General features: G+C 59.9%; 6 protein-coding genes across 6 annotated transcripts; 1 reads left to right on the top strand and 5 right to left on the bottom strand.

The window, feature by feature from the left end:
• Positions 1–1,057: 1,057 nt before the first annotated feature.
• On the bottom strand, positions 1,058–2,070 carry EHS24_009705 (uncharacterized protein; the record flags this gene model as incomplete). The annotated part of the gene is made up of 2 exons (XM_028624974.1): positions 1,058–1,769; positions 1,904–2,070. 2 exons carry the CDS (start codon positions 2,068–2,070, stop codon positions 1,058–1,060), a joined length of 879 nt encoding a protein of 292 aa, XP_028475142.1.
• A 2,735-nt stretch (positions 2,071–4,805) lies between these two features.
• Positions 4,806–6,141, bottom strand: EHS24_009704 (uncharacterized protein; the record flags this gene model as incomplete). Its single annotated transcript, XM_028624973.1, has 2 exons — positions 4,806–5,508; positions 5,585–6,141. 2 exons carry the CDS (start codon positions 6,139–6,141, stop codon positions 4,806–4,808), a joined length of 1,260 nt encoding a protein of 419 aa, XP_028475141.1.
• A 2,178-nt stretch (positions 6,142–8,319) lies between these two features.
• On the bottom strand, positions 8,320–11,080 carry EHS24_009703 (uncharacterized protein; the record flags this gene model as incomplete). The annotated part of the gene is made up of 4 exons (XM_028624972.1): positions 8,320–8,685; positions 8,758–10,686; positions 10,731–10,804; positions 10,849–11,080. 4 exons carry the CDS (start codon positions 11,078–11,080, stop codon positions 8,320–8,322), a joined length of 2,601 nt encoding a protein of 866 aa, XP_028475140.1.
• A 717-nt stretch (positions 11,081–11,797) lies between these two features.
• Positions 11,798–13,531, top strand: EHS24_009702 (uncharacterized protein; the record flags this gene model as incomplete). The annotated part of the gene is made up of 7 exons (XM_028624971.1): positions 11,798–11,944; positions 12,005–12,022; positions 12,184–12,404; positions 12,544–12,651; positions 12,707–12,764; positions 12,847–13,026; positions 13,094–13,531. The coding sequence occupies 7 exons, from the start codon at positions 11,798–11,800 to the stop codon at positions 13,529–13,531; spliced, it is 1,170 nt and encodes a 389-aa protein (XP_028475139.1).
• A 494-nt stretch (positions 13,532–14,025) lies between these two features.
• On the bottom strand, positions 14,026–14,771 carry EHS24_009701 (uncharacterized protein; the record flags this gene model as incomplete). Its single annotated transcript, XM_028624970.1, has 3 exons — positions 14,026–14,163; positions 14,337–14,571; positions 14,629–14,771. The coding sequence occupies 3 exons, from the start codon at positions 14,769–14,771 to the stop codon at positions 14,026–14,028; spliced, it is 516 nt and encodes a 171-aa protein (XP_028475138.1).
• Positions 14,772–15,116: 345 nt separating this feature from the next.
• On the bottom strand, positions 15,117–16,715 carry EHS24_009700 (uncharacterized protein; the record flags this gene model as incomplete). Its single annotated transcript, XM_028624969.1, has 4 exons — positions 15,117–15,231; positions 15,294–15,681; positions 15,765–15,965; positions 16,046–16,715. 4 exons carry the CDS (start codon positions 16,713–16,715, stop codon positions 15,117–15,119), a joined length of 1,374 nt encoding a protein of 457 aa, XP_028475137.1.
• Between the last annotated feature and the right edge of the window lie 670 nt (positions 16,716–17,385).

The following is a 17,385-nucleotide window of genomic DNA, read 5'->3' as shown; positions in this document are numbered from 1 at the left end:
CAGTCAAAAGAGACCCTATAGCCCCCCATTCGCCCCTTTGAAGGACAGTCCATTGTCCAAAGGTACTGGCGTTCAATCTCATCCAAGACCGCACGTCCGCCGGCAGGTAAAGTTCGTCGCTTGTGGACTGCCCCAACATGTAGCAACACACATCAACCCAAGGTTCACTGAACGACAAGATTGGCCCGTTCCTTGGTCGAGGGTGCGGTCACGGCTGGGACGCTGGTTGCTGTTTGACACAGCGGTCACAGATCACAGAACGGCGCTGTGGCAAATCGATGTTGCCACCCAGAGTCATACAACGGCGGCCACTCCAGCCATTACGCAGTAATTGTCCCCCAGTCGCCCACGAACGTCGAGTGAAGCGTTAAAGCCATCAGCTTCGCGTGATGTGTGGGGAATGGACTCTAAAGCCCACATCGCAGCCGCACGCCACATGCCACAGATACGCTTGTGCGCTTGTGGGCGACGATCGTCTTCGCAATGCCTGTCCCATGAGTGCTCCTGAATGCTGTAGGTCACATCTGCGCGGACGAATGCAAGAATCGCGGGAGAGTGGCAGTCCCGGCTGCATCTTGGCTCTGACATACGGGCACTGCTCGTCTCTTCATGCATTCGCCACCAAGGACAAATGGGGGCGGCAAATGATGGGGGGGTGGGGGCTGCGGCGGGTTCCTGCCCCGGTGCCGCAGAATCCGCCACCGAAAGCAAGATCCCTCGTTGCAAGCGATACAGGACGAGAGGGGGTGCGGGGAAGGGAGTGGTCGGAGACCAGCGAGCCAGCGGCCAACGGGAGTGGCGCTGGGAGTGACGGGGGGTGACCGACTCTACGCACGCTCTCAGCGGGACACAGTATGGTGTGACTGGGGTCCCATAAGACGGTCAGTTACGTTTTGCTCGGCCAGCAATGTCGACGTCGATAGTAGCACTCTCCACCGTCGCCTGCTTCTGCGCGTCTAAAGTAAAGTGCATGGTACAATCAGAATGAACAGCGGAACTCCAATACCTGGTACAACAAAGTGAGACGTAAACCACCATGGAAGCCTGCCTGCCCCGTTCAGTCTGCCCATGAATTCAGCGGGCGTCTGCTGGGGCTCTCGGACAGTCCCAATGGCATGCTTATGCTTTTGTGTTCTCTGGTCACCATGAGGCTCTTCCTTGACAGGGACAGGTTGTGGTGGAGGTCAACCTGGCCGTTGTGCAGCTTCTGCTCGTCGACGAGGAGGGCAATGGTGACGGCAATCCACTCGGGCATGACGAGAAGAACGTCGAGCGCCAGCGAGCCGCGCCACCACGAATGCGAAATGTGTGGCTTGATCGTCACCTGGACGAGGAAGAGGCGGTAGATGGATTCGATAAAGAGCATGGTTCCCAGCACCTCGAGCAGGATGACAGCGCCAACCTCGCTGCCGCCCGTGCTGTCCACAAACGTCGCCTCGCGGACCATGGCGGCGACGGCCGTGTGGTCGATACCGTCCACGCGTGTGCGGCTGCGCATCCTGGCCCGCATCCAGGCCGTGTACGGGAGCACGATGAGAAAGCACCCGGCAAACGCCACGGCCGACGCGACACTTGCGCGAGCGACAAACGTGGCGCGGACCCACAGTGTCTCGTTGACGATTCCCGACTCGCCACGTTCTGTGAGGTGGGCAGCAACGAGGCGGAGGGCCAGGCCAACGACGGACAAGGCGGTGAGCAGGACGGGGATCAGGTAGAGCCCTGCAGCCTTCCATGGCTGCGGCTCGTCGGAGAACTGAAGCATGCAGTAGCTTTTCGTACCGTCAGCACGATGTATCACACGCGTGGGAGTGAGGGCAAGGAGCAAATGTGTCATTGGTGTGTCAGACGCGGTCGCGAGCGACGACCGCCTCTCCTTCTTCCCGTATGGTAAGTGGGCACTCACATGCAAGGGATACGACCACTCCAGCTGTACCCGATAGCAAAGACGCCGGCGCAGAAGAACGCCCAGCCGACAGTCGACACGAGGTCGTAGGCCATCGCCATCTTCCACGGTGCTGGCGAGTCGCCGTACGGTTGGTGGTGGCCGATAACTGCGCCGAGGACAAACATGCCTACGCGACCTGCAATAGGGTTTCGCGTTAGTTGGCGGCTTCTTGCAGTGCACGTTTCACCACTACACCCCATTGTGCGATAGTAGGGCTATCCCGGCGTTCTTCTCTTCTCCACTCATGCCACTCACAGACACAGAGCATGACAAACATGGCTTGCACGGCGATGGGGTGGCCGCGCACAGGCCTGTACGAGGGTACGGTCAGCCTACTCAAGGCCAACAGGCTGAGCAGGCCGTAGACTGCCGCAAACGCGATACAGTGCCGCGTCCACAGTTCCTGCACCGACGCGCCCACGAGGAACGAGTCGGTGTTGACGACTGGCGATGTGGTCGACATCGAGGAGAGAGGGCAGTGGCCGCGCGCGTGGAAACGAACGAATGTGGCGGTGGCGCACAGCAGTTGGATGGTGAATCAAGAAAATGGAGGATTGAGGATCCTTCAACAGACCGTTGGTGTATGTATACCTCGTTTTCCGTTCGCACAGGTCAGGTTGCACGCGGTCTCTGATCTCTGATCTCATCTGTCTTCTCCCTGGCCCCCTTGAAAGAGAGACTGACGCCGCGGCCCGCGGGACATGGTGCTCGCGGTATACGGGAGGTCTACCCAAAAGTGCCTGAAGGAAAAAAGAGCCCACGACCCATTGTCGCGGGTCCCATTGCCCGCTCGTCGTCGTCGTCGTCGTCGTGGTTGTCGTCGTCACTCGCTCAGGTGTCCCGCCAAGTTCTGTCGGCCTTGACCTGATCGCCGAAGACATCGGCGGGTGAGTCCTGTAGATTATGCCGGGAGTTGGGCATATGAGTCTCGGGTCTGGTGCACCGTTGGTTCGAGTGTAAACTGTAATGTGCCATTCTCTCGTCACCATTGCCGTGTCGAGGCACTCTCTACTCTTCTCTTGAGCTCCCATCGCGCCAAAATCGATGGACAAGGCCCCAAGTCATGATACAAAGTGCATCGCCCTCACGCAGAGTAGACCAGGGCCAAGGTATCTCATCGTTCCTTGTCGTCGCACTGACTGGAGGACAAGCAACGACTTTTGGACTCTCCGACGTGCGCACATGGCTGGACCACATTCCTCCAGTCCGCGTTGCCTAGGCCCTCCGCATTGGTCTCCGCAGCACAACCGCTCGGCAACAACCACGACACTGAGGCAGGCACTCGTGCAAGGGCCCCCTGGAGGGGGTGGACTATGCAACCGTGGAGTGGACCTCCGCTGAACCTTCCGAGGCCTGTTGGCATTCTGTGTTGTCTCGCGAAGCAAGTTACCTGTGTGCACCTCAAGGTTGGGGCTCGTGTAAGGAGGAGGACGTGATCTCGGGTGATCGCCAAGAACAGGTCGCTGCGCTCTCCAGTGGGGGGTGGTACTGTACATTGTGTTGGTGCAACGGAAACATGCACCACCAGAGTTCTAACAGGCCGATCACCACACCATTTGGTGTCCATTGTGGGCCAATGGCAGTGCTCTCTGAAAGACGATTCACTCAATTATGGCAGACTAAACCGACAGTGTGCGGTGCCTTCCTTCAGCCTGGCGCATAGTGGACCCGGCGCAGGCAAGACAAAGAAACACATGCGGGCGTGCCAGACGTTGCCGTCACTTGAACCTTGGTGGTGTTGCCAGCGTTCCGCCTTACTGCCTCACGATCTGTGGAGCAACCAGTTAACCTCTGATCGAGCCATCGCGTCGTGATCACTTTGTGGGCTCAGTTACCACATGTTACCGTCAGCAACGACCAGTTTGGCTCTGGGTCCGAAACCGCAGCAACGTGAAAAGAATACACACAAACGCGTCTGTACCGCGCGGGAAGGTCGATGGATGTTACGAGGTTGCCGCAACTGGACTCTTTGTGTCTTATCGTTACGTAGCTGTAGCCACATGCACATGCCCTCCTTATCGTCACCGTGTACCCAGTCCCGCCCCGGCAACGGTGTCACGGCCACGCAAAGTGTCAAGTGCGCGCGAGCGACCCGAACCTGCTGCTAGGTGGGACGGGTTTGTTCCTCATGGCGCGACGGGGCTTTAAGGAGAGCCGGGTCGCTGCGCTGCCTGGCTTTCAAGGCGTTGGTTGACGACCACGCGGTTGACTTCATTTGCAACGTGAAACCGTTCACTGAACCTTAACGTATACAGCCTTGGTCAAGCGCACGTCCTCGCAAGCACCAACTAGTGCCAGCTCGTGTTTTCGGAGAACCTATGGTCGTGGCGTCTGCCTCGATCACGGGAGCGATGGTGGCATGGTATGCAGAGGATGCGCTCACCAGGCGGGGGAAAGGTCCCCTACTCTCTGAGACGAGACACAGACGTCGACCACAGGGAAAGGCCAGTGCGGGCCAGGTGAGAAGACGACTGCGGCGGCGGTAGGAGTGGCGCATGGGAGAAGCTTGTTAAGCTGTCAGGATTGAAACGAGATAGGGTCTGAGCTGCGACTGATGCCGGAACACGGGCATCGCTGGGTTCATATGTTTATGATCATTGCCTACCAAAGGTCAAGCGGGGGTGGCTTAAAAGAGTTGCGCCACATTGACAGACCACGCGCGTTGGGAAGAATGTGGGTGGGTCCTGGGTCGAGGCAACACGCCAGTACGCGTTCGTGCTCTCTCAGATCAGTACGCTCCAAAGGGTGGCAAGGGAAATCCAACGATGCATGCCAGCATGCACAGGCGCTATGTAAACAGGAAATGCTTTCCCATATATGTGTCGTGTATGGCCGTGAATTCAAGTCAAAAGGGACGGTTCTACTTGCCAGCGGCACTCTTGATGGCAGCAAGGTACGTGTTGCCCGTCTCGGTGAGGGTGGTGCCGTCGGACTGAACGGCGGTCCACGCGTCGCTGAGGCCGACACCGGTCGAGATGGCGTAGGCTGCCACACGCGAATCAGCCTGGAGGAGCGCCACAATGTCGGTGATGAAGGTGTTGATCTCGGACTGGTCGGTGCAAGGAGTCCAGGACGGCGAGTCACTGACACAGGCAAACTCGGAAACCCAGATGGGCTTGCCATACTTGTTGTAGTAGTAGTCGAGTTCCGCCTTGACAGCGTCCATGTTGTTCTTGTTGATGTGGACGTTGGTAATGTCCCACGGCGTCGAGATAGCCTGCTCGAAGGGCGTGAGCCAGGTCTCGTCGATCTGCTTGCACATCGAGGGCGAGACGAGCTTGGAGCCAGCGGCCTTGAAGCGGGCCATGTTGTCGTCCCAGGTCTTGGCGGCCGCGGCCTCGTCGGGCATGTTGGCCGAGCCATAGGACGAGCAGTCGGGCTCCTCAAAGCCAATCACGTAAGGGGGAGTGGGGTTGGTTGCCGACAGAGCCTGGAAGGCCTGGTAACGCGTCTCGTCGGGAACATCCGAGCTGGGGTTACCGAGGTGGCCATCACCCCAGAGCATGGGGACGGCAATGGGCGTGCCAGAGTGTCCCGAGGGAGCAGGCGACCAGTCGTACCACCTGAAGAAAAAAAGGTTAATAATAATGCCAAAAGAAGAAACGATATTGGGTATCTCATTGCCCTCATGGTACGCACCAGCCGATGTAAGGAGAGAACGAGTCGAAGCCGTTTCCGCCTGAGATACCAGCCTTGATGCCGTTGGGGATGTCGCCAGACGAGCTGACCGGGCCAGTGGCAACAGGGGCCGACGAGCTCGTCGGGGTTGCGCTTTCGGCGGGCGAGGTCGAGTCCACAGGGGCGGCCGAGTCGGCGGTCGGGGTGGTCACAGGTGTGCCACTGGCACCAGTCTCGCCGCCACCTGCAGAAGGTGTCTCGGCGGCACTGGATGCGACAGTCGAGTCTGCAGCCGGGGTGGCAGAGTTGTCGCCCTGAGGGGTCGAGACTGGGGTCGAGACTGGGGTAGACGCAGCCGTGGCGGGGCGAGGCTTGCACTTGCCACTTCCGCGCTTCTTGGCAGCGTTGCGGGGGAACTTGATGGCATTGCCGTGGTCGCGCGCGCCAACATGCTGCTCGTGACCAGCACGACGCTGAATGCTCGATCCAGTCTTGATGAGACCCGGGGCGTTGGGGGCCGGGGCGGCGTCCACGACGGCCAGCGCGGCGACAGCGGCAAGGAGGGAGGCGACCTTCATTGCGAAACAGAAGAAAGAGAGTGTGTATGTGAAGCGAGGGAGAAACGAGTGTGGGGGAGCCGGATCAACGGGCTTGTAAAGGAGTGTGAGAAAGGAGACGAGGAGCGAGAACGATACAGAGATGAGAGATGAAAGCAAAAGATAAAAAGAGGAGAGTTTGGAGACGGGAACAAGAACGCAAAACACCCTCCCCCCTTGTGCTCGAGCTGGTCCTCACATGGACCAAAGACGGGTGTGTGTTGGGTGGGGGCGTTTGTGAGGCCTAGGCACCCTCGATTCTGCATATGTGTGTCGTCATCGTGGCCAGGTGCGTGCGCTGCATGCGTGTTGCGCTTTGGCTGTGCGCTGGCTCTGTACTGTGTGTGCGGGAGAGGGGTGTGACACGGGGGGGCGAGAACGCGCCGCGCCGCCAGGAAAGCACCAGGTGAGCTTTTTTTGTCCCTTTGAACGCGACGACGACGCGCGCGCGCGCGCGACACAGGTTTGGGAGCGCGTTCTGATCTGGACGCGAGGCACAAGGGGGAACAAAGAGGGGTGCTCGCGGCCAGGCTGGGAGGAATGCTCGTCTCTGTTCTCGGTCCGTCACACAACTCTCCCACGGGCACCACATTGTTTGGGTCCAGGCCCTCTCCCTCCTACAGCTCGTCTGCACCCCCCAAGATGCCCATGTCCTGCATTTCACTGGAAAACGCCTGCAGGACTGCGCAAAACAAGGTCCTCGTGAACAACTACCACCACCATATCAGACATCAGAGATCAGAGACACCACCACGCATGGCAGCCTCGTAAAAATGCATCAGCTTGCTCTCGTCCATTGCGCTGACGCGTCCAACGCGTGGGGTACATAGGAAAGGGCGCCAAAGAACACGTTGCCCGCGACACGTCGCACAGCACAATCCGCTGACCGTTGGCTCCGCTGGAACGGGCAGCTTCATGGACAGCTTCCAGTAACGCTTGCAGAGGTGGGCGCCAGTCTCTGATCTCTGATCTCTGACGGTCTATTTTTACAAACCCATAGGCCATAGGTGAGTAGTACTCTCCACTGGCCACTGCATTAGCTGTGTCCGAATTGTACCTCTGCCATATGAAACATGATACTCGACATCAGACGGACACGGCCCACTAAGCTGTTACTGTACTCTGGTCTGCTGAAACAACATGCTGCGCCGTGCCCAGAGCATCACGACTAACCCAAAGGGTAAGCGGAAAACACTGCACCACATCAAAGCCCAAGCGAGAGGTGCATGCTGAACCCATGCAGCTGTTCAATGGAGATCCCACCCTGCCGCCTGAACTGGCTGTACAAGTGGCTACGTGTGGCGGCGTGTAGGGGACCTGAGAGGGATCCGGATCTGGGGTCCAAGTCAGAAAATCAGAAAGAGTCCGGAAACCCCGCAACCGTGACGACCCTGCCAATGTCCTTGATGCGTGCGCTCCCGCCGTGAGGTGCATGAACCTGGTGACATCTGTGACAAGGTCAACGCAGACGACGTCCTTTGCATGTATCTCGTTGGCACTACATGAAACCAGTAAACTAACAGCCCTAGAATCAGAAGTGATACGTTCAAGCGGAGCATGGCCATATGCGCTTCACCTGCCCTTTCCGTCGTCCTGGACGAGTCGTGCCACATCCTCAAACGTACCATGTCGATAAACTGTTCGTTTCTTGGGTTTGTAACCCGTTTGAGATATCGCACACACCGCGTAATTCAATAGATCCTGCAAAACCTCGGCCAAGGAGTGGAAGCCACTCACGCCACAGTTGGCCCAACGCGCCGCGCTACGCCATCGTCCTCCTCCCGTTGACTTGGCCCGCAAAGGACGCGTCGCACTTCCAGCCTGCCAGCTGCCACACCCGTCGGGACATGGATGAAAAGCAGCCCAAGGTCAACCCGGTAAGCGCGCCAATTCCCGACGTTCCATCCACCCATCGCTGAACGGCGGCTTCCCAGCCCACACCTGCACCTGCACGTTGCTTCAACTGCTTCATATTCCGTTTCGCTAATGCCACCTTGCCCTCCCGGATACAAGACTTCTATCTAGAAGACACCTTCTATCCTCTACCCAAACTACACACGTAGCCCAGGCTCCCCCTCCCGCCACTGCTCGTCTACTGCTTTCCTGTTCTTAGATTCTTTAGATGTATCCCCGCCCTTGTTTGCTTTCACATCCCACTGCCTAGAGCCTCGCTGCGTCGCGCATGCGGCCGTCGGCCCACACCGCGCGGCCCCAGACGAGGTCCAGGACTGTCTCGACAGTACGCGCATACTCGATGGTCATGCTGCGCGTCGAGGCCGGCAGGTCGTGGGCGTCCTTTTCGTTGGCGGCGGGCATGATCACGCGCTGGATGCCCGCACGGTGCGCGCCGAGGCACTTTTCGCGGATGCCGCCCACGGCAGTGACGGCGCCGCGCAGCGTGATCTCGCCCGTAAACGCAATGGTGGGGTCGACGGGGCGGCCGGTGAGCAGCGAAATGAACGCGAGGAGGATGGCGACGCCGGCCGACGGGCCGTCCTTCTTCACTGCACCGGCGGGGAAATGAAGCTGCGTGGCTGTCAGCCGAAAATGATAATAATAAACAGCTACTGGTTGATGGGAGGGCCACACGATACTTACATGGATATCGTTGGCCGCGAGAAGCTCCTGGCTAATGCCAAGGATGTGCATGTGGGCACGGACGTACGCGAACGCGAGCTCGGCGCTCTCCTTGATGACATCGCCGAGACTGCCAGTGAGGCGCAGTCCACCCTTGCCAGGGACGAGCGCGCTCTCGAGAAGGAGGATACCACCGTTACCCGAGCCCTTGTACGCAAGACCAGTGACCACACCTGGACGGACGGTTTGCTCGCGCACCTCGGCTTCGTACTTTGCCATGCCGAGGATGGTCTCGAGGTCGTCAACAGAGACTTCGGGGTTGTAGGGTGATCCACCGTCGCGCGAGGCTGAAAATTCAACTGCCTTGGCACGGCACAGCTTGGCAAGCTCGCGCTCGAGGGAGCGTACACCTGCTTCGCGCGTGTAGTCGGTGACGACACGCGTGAGGACCTCGTCGTCGGCAGACACACCACCGTCACCGAGACCGTTCTCGACTGTCTGCTTGGGAAGGAGGAAGCGGCGCGCAATGGCGAGCTTTTCATCGGTGACGTATCCGCTGCACTCGATGACCTCGCAACGGTCGAGCAGGGGGGCGGCAATGGTGTCAAGCGAGTTGGCTGTGGCGATGAACGTCACCTGCGAGAGGTCGACGGGCACGTCGCCGAGGTAGTGATCGTGGAAGGCCCAGTTTTGCGCCGGGTCGAGGGTCTCGAGGAGCGCGGCTGACGGGTCGCCGTGGTAGTTGGACGTGCCGACCTTGTCGAGCTCGTCGAGGAGCATGACGGGGTTGGACACGCCGACGCGACGGAGGGCCTGCACAAAGAGACCGGGAAGGGCGCCGACGTAGGTCCGGCGGTGGCCACGGATCTCGGCCTCGTCACGTACACCGCCGAGCGAGATGCGGTGGAACTTGCGACCAAGAGCCTGGGCGATGGAGCGCGCAATAGACGTCTTGCCAACACCAGGTGGGCCGACAAGGAGGAGAATGGGCGCCTTGTCACGGAAGACATCGTTGGGGGGCGAGTCGTCCAGCATCGCGGGGATGACTGCATTCTTGGACTCGGCTTCCTGCTCGGATTCGGCAGTCTCCTGTTCCTCCTTGGGAGCTTCGGCAGCGTTGGCGGCATCCACTTCAGCCTTGACAGCGGCCTCTTTCTTCTCCGCCTCGACTTCCTTGACATGTTTGTCCTCCCAGAGGTCACGCTTCAGGCGGTACACGGCGAGGTATTCAACCACACGGCGCTTGACGTCCTGGAGTCCCTCATGCTCGTCGTCGAGAGTCTTACGTGCAGTGTCAAGGTCGACACGCTTGCCTTGGCTCACTCGCTTCCAAGGAAGGGAAAGGAGCCACTCGCAGTAGGTCTTGGACACACCATACTCGGCTGCCTGGGACGGAATCTTGGCCAGTCGAGTGAGCTCACGCTCGAGTGCCTCGGTAGCCGCGGGGCTGAGCTCCTCGCGACGCTTCTGGAAGAGGGCGTCGAGCGGCTTGAGGTCGTCGGGCAGCTGGGGCTTGGGGGGTCCTATCGCAGCCTGCCCTGCGGGGCCAGCGGCTCCGGCTTGGCGGCGGGGGACGAGGGCCATTGACTGCGGCGACTGTGGCTTGCGGGGCTCATCCGGCAGGGTCATACCCTTGTCGAACATGATCTGGACCATTTGGGCCCGCACACGACCACAGCGCTCGTCAATGTTCGGGGTCGCCAGCAGGTCGACACGGAAGTCCCATTCGAACCGCAAGGTGCTTGCGAGCAGGTCGGCCTGGACGCCTGGGGGAAGCGCGCCGAGCTTGGGGTGGAGCTCGGGAGGGAGGAGCTTGGCCGCCACCGGCATCAGGTCGACGCTGTGGAGAGTGGGCGGTGGGACAGGGAGCGCATACGGCACAACTGGGATGGGCAGAGGAGGCAGAATCGAGAGCGTAGGTGGGAGCGCCCGGGGAAGGTGGATACGAGTCTGCGGTGGTGCGTCAGTTGACCGGTCATCCGGCGCCCACTTACGAGGCCCTCAAGAACGCAGGTCCATTCGTCGCTCGAGTCGTCCTTGCCGCGGAAAATGCGCTTGACACGAGCAGCTGGCGGGGGGGGTCAGACAGAGCACTGTAAACCCAACACTCACCACACGCCCATCGGCCTATACGACGGTCTCCCTCTGTGACGGGAACGGCAGCGACGTAGCGGTCGCGTGTCTCGGCCTTGTGGGTTTCGGTCTGCTCCGACAGGGTGGCGAGGAGGTGGCTCACGACATCGGTAGTGAGTGTGATGGATACCTGGAGGTACGGGTAGAGAACGTGGGGCTTGGGGAGCGGGAGAAGGGCCAGAGCTGGCGGTAGGTACGTCTGTTTAGACATGGCGAGCGTGGAGTGTGCAACAACAAGGAGGAGTAGATGGAAGATGGAACACGGTATCGTTGGTGTCTATTGATCCATCCATTGAATCTCCACGGTAGATCTCGCAAATACCAGCGCGCAAGCGTCATATTAGCAAAGCCCATTCGAGGTCGCGCGTGTGCGATCGGCTATACTAGTCACGAGAGAACCCGGCACGCCTATAGGGCTGGTGAGTTCAAGCTATTAGGAGCGCCAGAGGAAGGCGTGCGTAATATGCATGTTCTTATCGCCAAGGACCGGCCCTGATGCCAGGCTCAGCTACTCATGTTTTGCCTTTCTGCCGGTAAGCACATTGTCAGGCTCTGACCCGTGTATGATGCCGACGGGCTTACCTAAGCGCGGACACTGGCGCACTGGCGCGGCGCACGGCAAAATGAGACGATGGGGGCAAATGGCCGTTTACTAAACCACGCGCGTAATCTCGGCCGTCGTCGTCGCCTCCGAGACCCCCTTGCCAACTAGATTTTAAGCAACAGCGCGCGCAAAAGATTACCAAAGGAGACAACCACAGCCAAACGCCGCCCCCCCGCCCTGGCTTGCCCACTGCCTCTTCCTCTCTTCCTCTCCGTCACTCTTCGCTTCTCGTGACAACCACCGCGGGTCCCTCTTCTCTTCTCACTTGCCCATTCACCCCCTATCCATCCTCGACCCCTCCCCCCCCCCCCCCCCCCCCCCACCATGTCGTCCTTCTTCAAGCGTGCATCGTCATCCAGCGCCTCCCTGCCCAAGGAGGTCGCCCCTCCCACCAAGGAGCTCAAGACCATCTGTCCCACCACGCTCAAGCCCAAGCCCAAGGCCGAGATGACAGAGGAGCAGCTTCAGCTGGTACGTTCCCCACCAGCAACCTGCCGTATACCTTGTGCATCGTGCTGACGCCCTTCCCAGATCGAAGAGCTCAAGGAGGTGAGCATGACCCATTTTTCGCACTAGCCGTTCGCGCCACAGTCCGCCGACGCGCCCGCCGTGTCGGCCTCTGCCGGCGGCCGGAGCGGCCGCCACCGTCCACACCCCCCAATGTCCACCGCCGCCGCCGCCGAAGACGATGGCTAACGTTGTCCGCCCAGTACACCGCGACGCTGTTGCTCCCCGAGTCTGACCCCTACCACGTGTGGGAGAAGCGTTTCTTGAACGATGTCGGCACCCACGCGCGCTTTATGCGCGCGGCCAAGTGGAAGCTCGAGGACGGCAAGAAGCGCATCAAGGCGACCATGGAGTGGCGCCGCGAGTTCCAGCCTGAGATTATCGAGCCTGGAGACATCGCCATCGAGGCCGAGAAGGGCAAGCTGTGAGTCTACCGGGGTGGTTGCGTCGACTGTGTGCGTCGACGGTGTTGTCATCGTCATCGGCAGTGTGTGCCATGCACACCTGGTTTCGCCGTCGGCGATGCGATGTGGATTTCATTCCTTGTCAACTGACACCGACAGTGTCCTCACGGGCTTTGACCAGGACGCCCGTCCAGTCATCTACATGCGTCCCCGTCGCGAGAACACTGAGCCTTCTCCCCGTCAGATCCGTCACCTCATCTACCACCTGTAAGCTGCTCGTTGTCGGGAATGCCGAGGCGCTTGATTGACACTCTTTGCCCAGTGAGCGTGCCATCGACATGATGCCCGAGGGCCAGGAGCAGGTCGCGATCGTCGTCGACGTGAGTACACACCGATCCCGCGGGCGTGCATCACGGCGCCCGCGCTCTGACCATGACGTCGGGTTGCTGACACGCGATACAGTACAAGCAGGCCACTTCCAACGGCACTCCGTCGGTCAGCACCGGCCTCAAGGTCCTCCACATTCTCCAGAACCACTACGTTGAGCGTCTCGGCCGTGGTATCGTCATGAACATGCCCTGGTGGATCAACGCCTTCTTCAGCGCCATCACCCCCTTCATGGACCCCATCACTCGTGACAAGGTGCGCCTCTAAACGCTGTTGGGTCACGGCGCGACGACGTGTACATTTTCTAACATTCCCGTTACAGATCCACTTCAACCCCAAGCTTACCACGCTCATCAACCCGGACCAGCTTGACGTCGAGTACGGAGGCGACTACAACTACGAGTTTGACCGTGAGACCTACTGGAAGACCCTGGTCGAGTTCAGTGCCATCTCCGAGGACGGCACCCGTGTGGACAAGGACGGCAAGTCGTGGATCCCCAAGTCGGGCAACGGAATTGTCTGGGCTCGCGAGCAGTACGCCAAGGAGCAGGCTGCTGGCCTGGCTCCCGTTGAGACGGCTGTTGCCAACGGCAGCGGCGCTGCCACCCCTGTCAGCCCCTCGGACACTGTCGGCTCGTCGACCGACGAGTTTACTACTCCCGACACGGTGGCCGACAAGCTCGCCGACACTGGTCTCGACGAGAAGGTCCCCACCACCGACGCCGTGGAGGCCGACAAGCCTGTTGCCGTCACTGCCTAAACGTGTTCGAGGCTCCCTCTCACCTCAACGGAATATTCTGGACTCCCTTGCTTTGCTTGCTCTCCCGCTGTCTTCTGGCTCCCAGCTATATCTTAGTTTCTCACTCCCCTCACGGTCCGATCGAAAGTGGCCCCCTCACCGCGCCTCATGCGGCATAGATATCATACTTGCACCCCCCCTACCGATGTACCTTATTACGGACCACAACCACCAACAGACCACATTGATGATCCATTGAGTTGACATTGGTGACATTGGTGACATTGGTGCCAAGGGCCAGACCCAGAGCGGAGCACTTGGCGGCCCTGCAGCCGCGGTTGACGCATCGTCGTATCATCCACAGACGCCACCGAGCGCCACTTGAAACCACTTTTTTCCCCATCTGTGGCCTCTGGCCACTCACCTGCGTACTGTGAACCGCGGGTGACTCCACCATGGCACCATCATTGGCCATGAGGCGAGCTGCGGGTCGCCCAGTCGGCTGGGCGAGGAACCTAGAGTTCTTGGGGGCCATGAGAACCAGAACCAGAATCCGAATCCACAAGAGCCTGGTCTCCTTCGAGCTCACGGCCACCCGCGCCACCGGGGTCGGCAACGAGACCGGCAAGTCGCCGCAGCGAGTGTATAGCCCACTGCCACTGTGACTAGTCGTCCCATGACCATCCTCGTCTGCCCCCCCCCCCCCCCCCCCCCCCCCCACCTCCCCGGTGTTCACTTCTGCCGCTGCCACCCCGCGGACATGTCGTGTTGTGTCGGGTCAGATTCTGGCCCGTGCTGTCCCATCTTGTTGGAGCCAAATACCCACTCTGCGAGTTGTTACGAAGCGTTCTCGGTGAATGAAGTAAACAGGAACGTCATGTCGGCGATTGGTATCCGTGTATCCGTGGTCCCAGCTAATGTATTTAGGTATTTTGCCCTTCTGGGACAACGCAGTGGAGCCCAAGGAGTATTTGTGGTCGGTTTGGCGCTGATGGGTATCGGCTGGCTTGTGGCTGCTTTGAGGAAGAGCGAGAGGAGCACCAGGCAAGAAGGTGGTCGTGCTGTGGCACAGTTAGTTTGTCATGGGTACATTCCTCGGACGGCCCTCAGAAACATACATACACATGTAACACGCAGCGTTGTACGCCTCACTCCGGCACTCCCCTGCACCGCTGACAGCCACCTTGGTCCGAAGACCATGTGGAGGCCGTCGCGGTGGGCCGAGCTGGTCCATACGGGACATGACGCCGGGGAGACGCATACCCTCGGAGACCGAAGCGTGTTTTGATTGTGTTTAAATGGTTGGCCTCGTCTCTGCTCTCATCATCTTCTGGTCCCCCACCCACACCCTCACATCAGACACATTTCCTCAATGCACCGCCGTCTCCTCCAACAGTGAAATATCTGTACCACCGTGCAAGCCAAGTACACATCCATCTGGGAATGGCAACTATATAACTGGGACACTGAAGAATACCCGGGACGACAACAACCTTGTACAACAAAACGGAAACGTAGGTCAGGTGGGGGGTGAGCGCGCGCCATGCCCTGGTGCCGCGCGATCATGATTATGGTGGGATGGGTGGGTTTGGGGGAATTGTTTGCCCTAGAACTTGAGACGCTGGTGGATCTTCATGTCCTCCTTGAGCCAGGCGTCAAAGCTCCACTCGTTCGGGACGTCTTGCTTGGATGCCTTGACCAGGATGTCGGGGACATACTCGCTGCGACGTCGTTAGCTTGGACACCACACGGCGGCATGTGGAGGCAGAGGGCTTGAACTCACTGGTTGACGAGCTGCGCCCAAGCGTCCCACCTACACGCCAGCTTCTCGTGCGACTCGAACGAGTCGAACTCTTCGCGTGTCGGGTGCGTGGTGTCAACTGGACGGCGAGCGACCTTGCTCAGCCGCTGCGCAATTTGGTACGGGGTCATGACTTCGGCGATGGCGTGCATTTCTTGGCCGCACCAGCGCTTGGGGTTGCGCAGTGCCGCCAGGACATAGTCGCCCGTCTGCTCGATGGCGAACATGGGGATCAAGACGTCGTCGGGCACAGGAACGTTGAGGCGAAGACCGTTGGGCCCGTCGTCCAGCCACTCGGTGATGCGGTTGTACGGGACAGTCGTGTGCAGCACCGTGTGCTGGATACCGAGGGTGTCGAGGTCCTCGGGGGCTGCAAGCAAGTCAGCATGTGACTCGACCGAGCGACCACGCAGGGAATGCCGACTACTGTTCTCGTCGCGTTTGGCAACTCACCCTCCATGACGACTTTGGTCTTTCCAAGGACGTTTTCCACAACTTCATGACCGCACGCGTTGACGCGGAAGATGACATGGCCGACCTTTGCGCGGGAGCAAGCACGCACGGCCTTGCCTAGTTGGCAGCGGTCCGCGGCGCGTGCGATTTCAGTGCGCTTGGGCTCGTGCTGGTGTTGGAGGATGGCGTGGAGCGCAAGGACTGAAGGGGTTCAGCACCGGTGACAGAACAGAAGGGAGATGGCCGGTGCAGGGATATTGCGCTGGCCTCCTGCCACTCACCATTAGACGAGAGATAGACTGCCTTTGAGCCCGCTAGGTACCGCGCATACGAAACGGGGCTGTCCATATCGACCTGGACGACCTTGACTCCCTGGGCCAGGAGCTCTTCTGTAGCCGGTGTCTTGTCATCGACCATGAGCGCGGTGATGGTGTAATTCCTCGCGTGCAAGAGGGCACGGCAGACCGCCAGACCGGTTTCGGTCTCGGCGCCAAAGATGCACGCCTTGATAGGCTCGGGAGCGCTGGCGACTGCCATGCGGTTCGGGTCGAGAGCACCAAGCATCGAGTCCATGTCGAACAAGGCGCCCATCCGCGCCCATGGCTTGTGAAGTTTCTTCTTCTCTTTGTCTTTGGGCGACGACGGCGACACGGGGGAAGACGGGGTGGCGACTTTTGGGCTGGGAGGAGATGAGGACAGGATGGGGGATGACGGCGGCAAGGTTTTGGGCGAGCTGCCTGTGGTAGGAATAGTGATGATGGAAGAGTGAGGTGGGGGGCTGTACGCGCGTGCTGCACTAACAGGCGTGCCGAGCGGGGTGACGCTGAACGGGGTGTGGGTAGGTGAGGACGCCAGCGGTGGTCGGGTGCAGCTGGGTGCTCTTGCGCGCCCTGCGGGGATGCCTATCGGCGCCGGCAGGACGCGAGGCTGTGTCGGTGCAACGGTGCTCATTGCCGTGAGGGGTCACCGAGGTGAGCGAAGTGCAGGACGAGTAGTAATGATGAGATGGAGATGGAGAAATGATGTATTTGTGGAGCGACAAGGTGGGTTGGAATGTCTTGGAAAGCGGGACGACGGTCAGAGTGGTGGGACGGATTGTCCGCGGCCGGGTGTGGGGTCCTCGACGTGAACGATCGCCCGGGCCACATGCGGCCACGGCCCAATACCGGATGGAGGGTTTTCCTGTCATCAGGCTGATTGACAAAGGGTCATACAACGGCCCGCGTACCCTCTCTCTCTCTGGCTGTCTGCCGCGCTCGGTGCACAGGAGCAACACGCACATGCGCACTTGTGCACTCCGTTGCTGCTGCGTTGCTTCGGAATGTCTCGGTCTCCAGCCGCTCTGCAAACCGAGCAGAGGCTCTGGAAAACTCCATCCAACGCCATAGGCCTGGGCCGGTGCCTCTCGATCGCCTCAACCGATTCGCGGAAACACCGGCGCCCGGACGGCTCTGTCCGCTCTGGCCGCTTTCTGTGCGCTTTGGTTGTTGCCAGGTGGCAGGCAGGCTTTGGAGGTTGGGTCCTCTGACATGAGATGGCTCATGTCATTCACAACATTTCGTACAAATGGGGGCGGTAGCAAAGGTCAGCCGTGACAGGCTCCAGGACGAGCGCAGGCGGA

The sequence above is a fragment of the Apiotrichum porosum genome (genome assembly GCF_003942205.1).
Source record: "Apiotrichum porosum strain DSM 27194 chromosome Unknown scaffold_9, whole genome shotgun sequence".
Taxonomy (NCBI): domain Eukaryota; kingdom Fungi; phylum Basidiomycota; class Tremellomycetes; order Trichosporonales; family Trichosporonaceae; genus Apiotrichum; species Apiotrichum porosum.
This window is presented reverse-complemented; position numbering and strand designations above follow the sequence as displayed.